Source organism: Harpegnathos saltator, unplaced genomic scaffold (assembly GCF_003227715.2).
Source record: "Harpegnathos saltator strain DR-91 unplaced genomic scaffold, Hsal_v8.6 scaffold774, whole genome shotgun sequence".
Lineage (NCBI taxonomy): Eukaryota > Metazoa > Arthropoda > Insecta > Hymenoptera > Formicidae > Harpegnathos > Harpegnathos saltator.
The window spans coordinates 1,078,947-1,092,008 of NW_020230620.1; the positions used below are offsets into that span (position 1 = coordinate 1,078,947).

The window sequence follows — 13,062 nt, forward strand, 5'->3', positions numbered from 1 at the left end:
TGTTTAGGGGTTGCGCGTTTGCTCTGGGAAACGATCCTGACACTTTTGCCGTTTCGTCGCTGCGCGGCCGATGTTCTCCAACGAGAGGACTGTTGTTGTTCCTCGTTAATGGAAGATAGAGGTGCTCTCTTTGGGATATTAGCCGTTTGCTGAATCACACGAAGGCAAGGCGGGGGAGGCGGAGGAGAGAGAGAGAGAGATAGAGATGTTCGATCGTCTTGAGACCGAGCGTAGCAATTTCCGGCAAAGGAAAAAATTCCGCCGCGCTTCGGTTCATCCGGTGCAGCCGCATTCGTGCATTTATGTGAATCCGATACGATACATCGGTATCCTGCGATGCGCGCCGGACGAGCGTCCTTTCGTTCAGACGTAACGTTCGGCCCGTCGCGTCGCGAACGTCGCAGCTTTCGAACGAGCTGCTGCTGCGAGGCCGAATATATCCGAAGAAGCCGCCTGGACGAAACCATCCAAAGTGCCCCGTGACTTTGCCCCCTTCGCCGCCTAATTAGACTTCCCCTCGCGGAATGCTCGCGGGTACTCGCATCCGATATGCCGATGTGTCCGAAATTGTTACCGGTTGCCCGTTGTTGTTCGCGTCTGCCATAAATCGATCTCTCTCTCTTTCTCTCTCTCTCTCTCTCTCTCTCTCTCTCTCTTTCTCGCGAGCGCCGGCGTCATGCCAGAGACGCATGCCTTCAACGTAGCATCACGTTATGACACAGCGCTCGCTCAAGAGCCGAGATACCGTCATTTTTTGCCTTTTCCTTCCTCGCCCTCCCCCTCCCCCCCGTCCCGTCCGCCCACCTTCTCTGCCGCTCATCGACTGACAATTTTGAAATTCTCCGGAACGCGGCGATTCTGAAAACAGAAAAAAGCCACTGGCCTCCAGTGGCGTATACATTGCAGTTTTCTCTTTCCCCTCGCCTCGCGTCTCGTAGGGATCTCGCAATTCTATGCTCGTTCGCAGAAGCAGAAGCAGAGGAAGAAGCAGAGGAAGAAGCAGAAGAAGAAGCAGAAGAAGAAGCAGAAGAAGAAGAAGCTCACGCGCGCGTGTACGAACGAGTTTGGCGAGGCGCGCTGAATAATTCAGCGCGCACGCGGCCGCCACTTGCGTGCGAGTCACCTTCGTAATCGCCTTCGTAAAAATTTTAGTTCCGCCGAGCGCTCTCTCGGCTCTCTCTACGTGCCCCCAACACTTACGTGCTGTTTGTTCGCGGCTAAGATGCCGCGCGCGCTCGCGCGAGATCCGTCCGGATAAATGGCGAGTACGGACGCGAGGTAATTGCAATTCCGCGGCTACTTACGTACGCGCGCGCGGCGAGGAACGCGGCGACGGCGACGGCGACGGCGACGGCGACGATTCGTGAGGATTATCACAGCCCTTCTCCGTTCGCGTCCGGTCTCGCCGCAGCGATCGTGAGCCGATAATGAGGACGCGGCGCGCGACGATAAGCGCGACGCAAATTCGGCCGCGATCCGAAATCGTGCTCGGAATTTCGTTCGTTGCGACGGCGCGGTGGCGACGGCGTCGACCGTGCTCGTTCTTCGCTCCGCGTCGATAAGAACGCAATCATCGACGTGAGAGATTACGTTTTCCCGTGGCTGGAGCGTCCTGAAGAGAGTACCCAAGAGAAAACCCGGCCTGAGATTACCCCCGCTCCTCCCCCAGCGCGCCCCGATCTATCTATCTTGCGCTGGCGTTTCTTCCATGTAGCGCGACACTTTCGTAATCGATAGTTCGATAAGCGTAGCCCGATTACACTGACAATGTCGATTGATAATCGCGAGCGAGCGTACGGCCGAGAACGCAATGCAGAACTTTGGGGAATATAATCTATACGTGCGATGCTCTCTCTCCCTCTTTCTCTCTCTCTCTCTCTCTCTCTCTCTCTCTCTCTCTCTCGCTCTCGCTCTCTCTTCCTCTCGAAGTGGAGCACATGGCGAGAAGGAGCGCGAGATTGGGAGAGAAATAGCAAGAGCGAGAGAAAAGAGAAAGAGAGAAGAGGAAAAAGATAGACATAGCATGAAAGAGAGAGAGAGAGAGAGAGAGAGAGAGAGAGAGAGAGAGAGAGAGAGAGAGGGAGAGGGAGAGAGAGGAGGGGAGAAGGTAATCAAGGAGCTTCTCGTATACTTCAGCCCCTTATCTATATAGACGTTCGTGCAGATAATAATTTAATGTTTCCAATTTTTATCTGTAAACGGTCACTTGTGTGTGTGTGTGTGTGTGCGTTGTCCGTCTCATCCCGAGCGCTCGAGAAGACCTAATCGGTCTAATCCGTCGCCATCGGCGCGATTATGCGTTATCTGACACCACTGTCAAATTGCCGCACTGACACACATACCGGGAAAGTGGAAATAGTATATAGGCAAAGCGGCGGGAGATGTAGGGAGAGGGAGGGGTAGCGAGAAACGGGCACCGAAGGAGAGACTGTGTGCTAGAGCGAGAGAGAGAGGGGGGGGAGAAAAATGTAGGAGAGAGAGAGAGAGAGAGAGAGAGAGAGAGAGAGAGAGAGAGAGAGAGAGAGAGAGAGAGAGAGAGAGAGAGAGAGAGAGAGAGAGGTGGGGAAGGAAAGGTAATAGGAGAAAGGCAAAAGAAACTGGTGGGAAAGGGGTGCGGAGGACAAGGGCGACGACTATGACGACGACGGTACGGCCGGGTACGATAAATTTTCACGCTTTACACCCGCCTGTAAATTCCTCGAAGTGGAGGAGATTCGTACTAGAGCGCTCACCGATGAAATTGATCAAAATCAATACCTGGTAGAGAGAGAGAGAGAGAGAGAGAGGGGGGAAGGGAGGGAGGGAGGTCGAGACAGAGCGAGAGAGGGAGAGAAAACGTAGGAAAATTATAGCGACTTTGCTCCTCCTTCTCCTCTCTCTCTCTCTCTCTCTCCCTTTCCTTCTCCTCCTAGCCACGGGTAGATCCAATTTGCGTCGTTTACGAGAGCGATAGGTTTCCTCTCTCTGTGATGCGGTCTTTCTCTAAAAGGCTCTTATTTCATCGGGAAAGGAGAAATAAAAAAGGAAGAGAGCGCAAGAGAGAGCCGATCGATAAGAGCGACCGAAGGCGACCGACCGACGGTTTCCACATCGCGTGGTAAACTGCATGAGGAAAAAAATCATTCAGCGCGAATACACTCCCGTGTTCCACGCAAGGCCGGACACCGTCCGTCGACCGCGCGAGAGACCAACCCCACCGTAGCTCGCCGATCGCACGCCTCGTCGCGCGCGATGGAAAAAGGCCTCGAGGCTAATAAAGCGCAGATCTCTCGTCATCGTTGCGATCTCGGCGAGGTTGATGACGAGATTACGGGCGGATGACTCGGAAATCTGGGCAGGAAGATCCTCGAGCGGCCACAAGGGAAGAGACTTCACCGGTGATTCTCGGAAGTGCACATACAGGCAAAGAGCGAAAAGGAGAGAGAGAGAGAGAGAGAGAGAGGGTGATCGCGAGCGGCCGGTAGCCGAAGGGGTGATCGGCGGCTAACGGGAAGAGGTAACAGAAAACGACGGCTGCGAGAGGGAAGCACGGAGAGAGAGAGAGAGAGAGAGAGAGAGAGAGAGAGAAGAGAGAGAGAGAGAGAGAGAGAGAGAGAGAGAGAGAGAGAGAGAGAGAGAGAGAGAGAGAGAGAGAGAGAGAGAGAAGGGAAGAGACTCGGGGAAACGGGTACATACCCCCCGAACGCGCGTAGCCGAAAAACGCGTCGGTTGCATCGCGCGGAGAGCGGTCTCTTCTCGCAGGCAGGGAAGCCCGGCTTTGACCCGGTAGCCGGCGCGACACGGCACAGTCCGCGCGCTGCCTGACGCATTGCAGGTGCGCGCCGGCCAATCACAGGCCCGGTTAGTTCGCCCGGACTCGTCCTGTAAACACGACCGCACCCACCCCGCCGTGTAAAACGGATTTGTTACGGGGCGGTCGCGGGTACGCGAGCCGGCCCGTGGCCGCGCCACGTCGCGCACAGCGCGGCGCGGCGCGGCGTCTCGCCTTCATCGCCCGTCTCCCTCTCTCTCTCTCTCTGTCTCTCTCTCTCTCTTTCCCTCCGTGTCCGCCTGTCTATCTCTGTCTCGGCCGATCGGCCTGTCGCACCGTCTCACTCGATCGCGCGCGTCTCGCTCTCGCTCCCGCGCGAGCCGTTCGCGCGATTAAAAACCGCCACAGGCTTTTTTTCCGCACCTTTCGGCAAGCTGGGGAAGCCGCGCGCGCGGGTCTAGCTCGCGACCGCGTAGGCGGCCGGTGCGTCGCGGCCGCCGCGCGAACTTACCCCGCCTGACCCCCCCGCGACCGACAACGCATCCCGCCGGCCCGACGGCGCTCGGCGATTGGCCGAGACGCGGGCCGTGAGGGGACGGCGTAGTGATACCCGGGCGACGGGAGCAGCGGTGGCCCACAGAGAGCCTCGCACACCGAGAGAGAGACACCGCGGACTCCATTGCTGCCCCGAGTGCGTTTCTCGCCGGACTTGGTGATCTCCCCCGGTTTATACCTGCGTGTCTGTCCTCGCGAGTCGTGCGACGTATAAAAGAGAGTTACCATCGCACCGCCCCACGGTCGGGAGAACGTTTGGCTGCGCTGAGAATCCTCGGCAGACCGTTGTACGGCCGACCGACCGACCGACCGACCGACCGATCGACGAGAGCGACCCACAGGAGCTACTCTTGTGAACAAGTACAACACGTTTGTTGTCTAGTGTGCGGGTGCGGGTGTTCGCAGCCCAGGAGAGCCTCTCTCGTGTATAACCGAGACCGAGTGAAAAAGGAGCCACGATGGTAAGTACTACCGCTTCGCGTTGATTCGCGTACGCTTCATTCGCGATCGCGACTCGCCGCTCGAGACTACCGTCATCGACGAAAGCGAGACAGAGATAGAGATACTAGAGCCGCGTGTAACGTGTGTAACGTCGTCTCCGTCGTCGTGATCGTACAATTCGCCGCCGTCGCCGCCGCAGCTTTATTTCCTCGTACTACGTATGCGTGACGTGCGCGACAAGGAGACAAAAAACCGCATCGTCGCCGCCGATTCGACCGCAAGGAGAGACCGTGAACCGTCGTGGGCTCTCGGTTCGCCGCATTGACGCGTCGCCGAGCGCACGTGCGGCGGCCGCGTTCGCAGCGAGCGAGAGAGGCAGCGATGTGCTGCGCGATTTTCGCCGCGATGAATACGGCGTTTAAACTCGCCTTTGCTGTCGCGAGCTCCATCTTTCTTTCCGTCTCTCTCTCTCTTTCTCTCTCTCTCTCTCTCTCTCTCTCTCTCTCTCTCTCCATCGCCGCTCGCTTCATTCGTTATCGCCCCGCTGTTGGCGAGACGGATTTCCTTTTCTGGAAGGATCGGGCGAGAATTTTTGCCGTCTTTCTCTCTCTCTCTCTCTCCAACCTGCTCGTCTCGTTTCCTTCCTCTACTCCTCACTTTTCTTCGAGCGTCGCATTGTCAGTTCGAACGTGTCTCGCTTGGAGACCGATTATCGATCCGTATGGGCCGTCTATATTTCCCGCAGCGTGCCTCTTCGCAGAATTTCTTCCACGGCAACGAAGAAAATCTGCATCATCCGTGCGAGCGGAAGTAACCGCCGATCGATCGTAGTCGCGTACAGAGAGCGAGAGAGAGAGAAAGAGAGAGAGAGAAGAAAGAGTGAGGGCGAGCGAGAGGGACAGAGAAAGACAGAGAGAGAGCGTGCGAGCGAGAAAAAGATGGCGGGAGGCTGTCGAAATGCCTCGCCGTTTTTTCCCCATTTACGTCGTTCCCTGGCGGAAAATCCGTCAAGATGCGGATACGGCAAACTCTGTCAGAAGCGTCGCGCGTCGAGTATGCCCCTGCGTGTCCCTCGGAATTTTCATCATCACGCTCGACTGGCCGGTTACGCGTTACGAGGTGGCGAACGAGAGACAGGTGGCCGAAGATCCTCCACGACGCAGCGGCTAATTTTGCCGCTTTGAGCTAGCCTGTTCGCCGTGTTGTCAGCTTGACGCGGGCGCGTCTCGCGCTGCTCGCTTATTGGACTCGTCGAAATGATCGACCGGCATCGCTACGGTGTCTTCTCGCTCTCTTCCGTCCATCCGTTCGCTCGCTCGTTGAATTTATGCGGCCTTTCTCTGCGAGAATACGAAACGTCGCACCGTGTAGACGTGTGTCTCTCCTGCTTTACGGTCTCTCTTTCTCTCTCTCTCTCTCTCTCACACACACACACACACACACACACACAGTGTGTCTATTTACATCTTTTTACACTCTCTGCACCCAACGATTAAATATACATTCAAAATTTGACGAGAGGGATTAGAGAGGTAGACGCGTCGCGGGGAGTGCAACTAAATACAACGAAATCGGGATGACTGGTCGGCCTCTCTCTCTCTCTCTCTCTCATCATCAAGAGAGAGAAAAAGAGATACCGGCCTACGGCGCCTACGGTGCTCTTTGACGGCGTCCTCGGTCTCTCAATGTTGTGACCGATTCCCGTCGCCACAAAATTGGAAGAAACGATGCGGAACTATGGCGTCGTCGTCGTCATCGTCTTTCTCATTCTCACCCTTGCGCGCGCGTTATCGCGCTGCCGCGATCTTCCTTCTCGCACGCCTCACCTTCGATCGGCCGGAGATACCCATCGGAGCACGAAATATAAGACGCGTACGAGCGCTCGTTCCGCACAATCCGTCACACGGTCACTCGATATTCGTCCTTAAGGACGCTCGGCTAGGATATCTCCGGTTATGCGCACATTTTTCATATGTGCGATCCGAGGCGCCGTGCGTTGTCGTTCTCTTTTCTCTCTCTCTCTCTCTCTCTCCCCCTCCCTCTCCCCCTCTCCCCCCTCTCTCGCGGCTTCGCAGGTAATACAAGTGTCCGAAACGCTTCTTCTCGGAGGCTCCCGAAAGCGGCAGAATGTCGCTCGTACTCGCTGACTCGGCCTGCCGTCCCATTCGCTCTCAACCCTTACGATCCGCGCGCACGTTGCCGCAACGTCGTATCCGTTCGGCGATCAAGCGTTAGCGGCGATACACGCCGCTCGCTATTGATTTTCGCGCTCCCTCATGCCGTGTCGTGTCGTGGCGTCGCGTCGCGTCGCGTCGACAGTCTCCGTGCTCCTTTTACGTTCCCTGTGCAGTGTAGCGTGGCGCGTACGCGTACGGTCGTCTATACGTACGCCGCGGATTCTCATTCTTCCGAGGACAGCCGCGACGACGCACGCACTCGCACACACACATACTCCCGTCTTCTCCACGTCGCGGCTCTCCTCCGCGAAGAGTATAGTCACCCTCCCCGGTGCCCGGAGAGAGATGCCGTATTCTCTCTCGGCCATATTCTACGGCGGTGTCGCGAGCGGCCGACGGGCGCGTCTGACGTTTGAAAAGTGAGGTTAACCGCTGCTGCTCTCTCGCATCCGGCTGCGCAGTGTCGGTAGATGCGCGCTTTCCCGTAGATCGGGCGCTCTTATCGAACCGAAATCTCCTCGATGGTAAGTGCCCCACGGGGGAGGTGGAAGCGGATCTCGCGCGGAGGTCCATCGTTGGGCGTGTGATAATTGAAAGCAGCGCGATCGTTAGCGCTGTCGAGTGCTCGCGAGAAGAACGCGACGGCGGCGATAAAGCCTGGGCTTCGTTGAAAAATAGTGCGTGAGGCAACGACGTAATTCGTTGTGTAGTGCAATTTCCTCTTATCGCTCGCTCGTGCGCGCGCGCGCGCGTTAAATTGATACACGATTATCGCTGCATTTTAATCCTGCGGCAAATGAGCGTGAAGTGGTCGGTAGCTGTGTATAATTAGCGGCCGAGAATAATTAGCGTGTCAAGCGTCTCGAAAGATTTCGCACTTTGCCACGAGACTTTCTACAGACGAAATCGAGAAGTGACGTGTTATCGACGTGTTAGAACCCCCGGTGGTAGGGTGGAAGGGTAATTATCTGCTCGCTGGAGTTGCTCGCAGAGAGAGACGACGACACCCTTGGCGCGTTATAGCTGTCCTTTCCGCGTTCATTCTCGTGCGAGCGCGGAACTTGATAGAGCAAAGGACGCGTGTGTGTGTGTGTGTGTGTGTGTGTATCTTGCGAACACATCGCGGATATTTCGTGCATTATAAATATGTATATGAATATACATTTGGAAAAGAATCAAAATTTATTTTCACATCGTCCGGCGATATATAGTCGTGCGTATCTGCGTTTTGTAAGCGCATAATATTTGCAATGAATCACAATTCTGCTTAAGCTCACGTCGAAATCGGAGTGATCCTCGACCGAGTCCGGGATTTCCGTATTTATACATGCACCACAATTAAATGTAAATGGCCGATGTATCATCGCGCTATTTCCGTCAGCCATTGTCACGCATCTCATTGCCTCGCGTTATTTGGTCTGTCTAGAATTAATTGAGCTGTTTATGAGGCTCGTCGCAGCCAAGATTTCCAGAGAGCGAGCCTATCGAGAGAGAGAGAGAGAGAGAGAGAGAGAAAGAGAAAGAGAGTAACGCGATACCGTAATCATTCGCTTTGCTAAAGTTGAAAGTTTCGGTTCTGTCGCAACTCGACGACTCGTGTCAGTATCATGTTGATGCTCGGACGAGTTATCGAGTTGAACTCTACCAAGAGGCATCATTTATTGTGCACAATCAATGCAACACGCGGTATACGTATGCAGTAATGTGCAAGGAACTAATCATGTATCTTGTTTCTTGGTGTTACAAAGGCTGACCAACTCACAGAGGAACAGATCGCAGAGTTTAAGGAAGCCTTCTCGCTATTCGACAAAGATGGCGATGGCACTATAACGACTAAAGAATTGGGTACAGTCATGCGATCCCTGGGTCAAAATCCCACAGAGGCCGAGTTACAAGACATGATTAATGAAGTAGACGCAGATGGTACATATGTTTGCTTGCTTATCCTCACGTTTACGTACAAATCTATTAATATGTCACACATTCATCGGTATATTTTTAAGCGAATTTATTTATTTTTCTTTCTTTTTTTAGATGAATTTTAAAATGGTACAGAGACAAAACTAAAATGAAACCTAATACTTTCGAAAAGAATTACCGATAGATCGTCCCTTCTGTCGACGAGCACTTAATACGAAAGAAACGATTGGTATTTAATGTTATAGAAATGTGTCAAAATTTCAGGTAACGGTACAATCGACTTTCCGGAGTTCTTGACCATGATGGCACGCAAAATGAAGGATACGGACAGCGAGGAGGAGATCAGGGAGGCCTTCAGAGTGTTCGATAAGGATGGAAATGGTTTCATATCCGCAGCGGAACTCAGACATGTTATGACAAATCTGGGCGAGAAACTGACCGATGAGGAAGTAGATGAAATGATACGGGAGGCAGATATCGACGGCGATGGCCAAGTGAATTATGAAGGTTGTATTACATTTTTATATTTCTGTCTGTTAAGTAGTCTCTACGTAGTCTTATGGACGATTTATCACCGGTGTGACGCGCGAGTAAAAGCACTGTCAGTTTGTACAGAACAAGTTTTATTATACACGTCTCTTTGAAACTTCATTCACCCTTGACATCATAATGAGAAATAATTTTTATACAAGTGTCTTCTCTAATTGTTTCATCATCACTTTGACGACATCTCATTATGTTTCGGCAATATATATACGCGTTACCTTCTTGTGGCTGTGTACGCAAGGCTATAACAATACGTTGTCTCATTGTATCTTTCAGAATTTGTGACGATGATGACATCAAAGTGAATGCAACCTGTGTAACGGAAGAACTTGCGACTCGGAGTGGTGTTGACGTATTAAATAAAATCAAGAAACAAAAAAAATATGTAACAAAAGAGAATCAACCAGAAAGTGATAAATCTTATATCAGGATGCGAAGATGTCTATAAAGCGCGAAGAGTCAACGTCCGATACGCGTTAAAAAAAATCATCGTTAACGATAAGTACAGGGCAATTAATTAATTGTTTAATTAAAGAGTTATACCACTAAAGTCATTATCTTTCAAAACACGAATATTTGCGCGTGTACACGAGGACACGTACACAAACACACAGAACACGTAAGCTCAGGAACACGGTACACCGATGATACACTTAAAATTGGTGTGTGTATGTGTGTGTGATAAATACACACGGCATACGGAGTATACATATTTTACACACATTCACACTCGGATGTCTTATTTCCATTGGATAGAACAAATTGGAAGTGAGATACGTGGAGAAACAATTGCGCGCGCGCATGTGCACCAACGATAAAGGAAAAAAAATGCATTTTCCACTTTCCTCTCTTTCTCGACTGCCCCCCCCCCCCATCTTCTTCCCTTCTATTGTCGCGTCCTTTTCACTATCACCCAACTCCTGATCTCGCACCTCAATTCCTCATCTTCCCGAAGAATATTTTCTTTTTCTTTTCGAAAGGCATGTCGGAGAAATGTAATCTCTTGGAAAGGGAGAGGAAATGTGCGTTAGGGGACAAAGTGAAATCCAATGTAAGATATTGAAACAGCAAAGTTTTATTTGCCAATCGAGATTCGTCGGGAATATTCCTTCGTTTGTTCTTTTTTTCATTTTTTAATAAATGAGATACGTGTATAGTGAATGAACATTAGGATACGTAGCTGCTATAGTAATATCTCTACTGTTAAAAAAAAATGCATGCACATGTACAAATGTTTGTTTGTCTCGTGAGAGGGAATTCGGCCTGGACATAGTTTTCCAGAAGGGGAGAGAAGAGAAAAAAAAGAGTGAGAGATATAAATATGATGCTTCGGCCTCGGGGTTATCGATGACTCAAATGCAAAGCTGGACCTCTCGATGCCACGTAATGAATGATTTAATTTATATAAGTAATGAGCGAGAAAATTTATAAAAAAAAAAGAAAATAAGCAAGAGAGAGAGAGAGATAAATATGATGAAGAGCCTCGAAGAACTTGGATTTTAGTGTTTTCGCGCATCGCGTCTTACCTTACGGAACGATGATGATGGTCGTTTTATATGGATCATTGGACATTGAACAAGTTGCGACGATCGTTGATAGAGAGAGAGAGAGAGAGAGAGAGAGAGAGAGAGAGAGAGCTCCAGTTCGAAGTCTCGACATTCCTATTTGAAAAAGTCTCTTCCTACGCTTTTCAATTGATCAACATCAATCCAACTTCTCGTGTGTTCGTGCGCACGGGACTCACACGTACAACACGTCAAACGAGAAACTACTATATAAACACAAAGATACACACAGAGCAACTAAGAAAAAAGATGAAAAGAGATAAACACTATCTATAATATTCACAAAGTGCGTTTTGCCTCCAGTTCCATTTTAATCTCCTATTTGTAACTTGCCTTCCACACACTGGGAAAGCCTTACATACATGCGCGCAAAAAAAGAAAAAAAGGAAAAAAATCGAAAAAAAAAAAGAAAAACGACGTCGACACCACTTTTGTTGATATAATAAATCATGGAGAAAAAAAATAGGGATGGGGGATTAAAGGAAGTAAAGGCCACAGTGATTGGTGCATTACTTTTCTTCGCCCAGGGGTGCGTGCCAGTCTCGTAAGCGGAGCAACCAGACCGGAGAAACTGGTGTGATTTTTGTGCGATCCATACGATAATGTTACTTAAGAACTTGAGAGCAAAGAACATAAATGCCGTACAGCGTAACATCATGCGTATCGGTGATTCAGTCATAATATATATGTAATATATATTATATATATATATATATATATAAAATTAATTTACGAAGAAATTAAGAAAAAAAAAAGATGAAAGAGATAATTCCTCCACAGTCCTTTATTATTTAATATCGAAGTGAGCAAAATGAAGAAGTACTTGTATTTCTGGTGACCTAGATCGCATTGATGATCATTAAACAGAGAAGAAAAAAAAAACCAAAAAAAAAGACAAAATAAATGTATCCTCATTTTTAGGTCACAGCTAACTCGATTCGTTTCCTTCATTACCAATGGACCTCTCGTTTCAGCAACCATCTTTTTTGTGTTCGATGGCATCTAGATACTTTGCTATGAGAATATTTCATTGTCCTCTGTGAACAGATCCACTTTACATATCTAACTTTTCTCGCTAAATCCCACCTTGCCCTCCGAAAAAACTCGAGGAGATTAGACATAGGGTTACAAGAAAGTACGGTATTAATTGTAATTAGGAAAACTTGCTCCGTTACACCTGAAAGAAAGAAAGAAAGAAAGAAAAAAAAACTACTAAGCACATTGGATCTATTTGTGTACTGTGGTATTCTGTGTCCGAGGTGTTTCCACACTTTATTAAGGGAAGAGAGAGATCGTCAACACACACGTTTTTGTAAAAGTGGTTGTTAGTATTCGACAGGCATCTGTATCTAAATGCTTCCAATCGCTTCGTTTCATCGAACACTGATACCTAGTGATTAAGTCTCTTATGTTACAAAGACTCTATTCCAGTATTTAATAATAGTAATTTTATATATCCGTATTGCAAAATCTATTTATTGAGAGAATTTTCGCGCGCCGAGTTAGCGGCGCATGGAAGCTCTTGTTGTGAACGTTAACATCGAGGCAATGCCAAATCTTACTGAATAATATGAAAGAAAGAAAAAAAAAAGCGTTAGTTCATCTAATATTTAATTTAGCGTCCCTGATCTTTGTTATTGAAATACACGTTGTTGTTCTTAAAAATTGTTTATTACCGTATTTGCTTATATACCGCTGCGCGCAGGTACCAAGACACATCCTGCCTCTTCGAACGTTGTATTTATTTCAATGTGTACATACGAAACGTTATTATCCATTAACAAGAGATGCGCTTTCGTTCGGTTTCAACCAATTGTAACTTTCTCGAGACTCGCGAGCTCGTTTGCGATATTAAGAGGAGAGAAGAACAAGATGATGGTGGTGATGATGATGATGATGATGAACAAAATCTGTGCTTTTTCTATCGAATCGTTTTTTCGAGCGCGGACCTCGACGTATACACACACACACGCTCCTTTTTCCTTCATTATTTTCCAACAGGTACAGTAGCTCTATCGATTAATACTCTGATTTTCTCGTATTCTATTCGAACATTGTTTCTATAGTGTATGTAAGTATATTCTCTCTGCCGTATCAAAGGCGTTCT

General features: G+C 49.5%; 1 protein-coding gene across 2 annotated transcripts; it reads left to right on the forward strand.

Moving 5' to 3' along the window:
- The first annotated feature begins 4,347 nt into the window (after nucleotides 1–4,347).
- Nucleotides 4,348–11,418, forward strand: LOC105183241 (calmodulin). Of its 2 annotated transcripts, none has more exons than XM_011141224.3 (4): nucleotides 4,348–4,767; nucleotides 8,673–8,847; nucleotides 9,109–9,351; nucleotides 9,667–11,418. In XM_011141224.3, the coding sequence occupies exons 1-4, from the start codon at nucleotides 4,765–4,767 to the stop codon at nucleotides 9,693–9,695; spliced, it is 450 nt and encodes a 149-aa protein (XP_011139526.1). In that variant the 5' UTR covers nucleotides 4,348–4,764; the 3' UTR covers nucleotides 9,696–11,418. The 2 variants fall into 2 exon arrangements, with proteins under 2 accessions (XP_011139526.1, XP_011139527.1); XM_011141225.3 differs by lacking the exon at nucleotides 4,348–4,767 and adding an exon at nucleotides 7,243–7,448.
- Nucleotides 11,419–13,062: the final 1,644 nt, after the last annotated feature.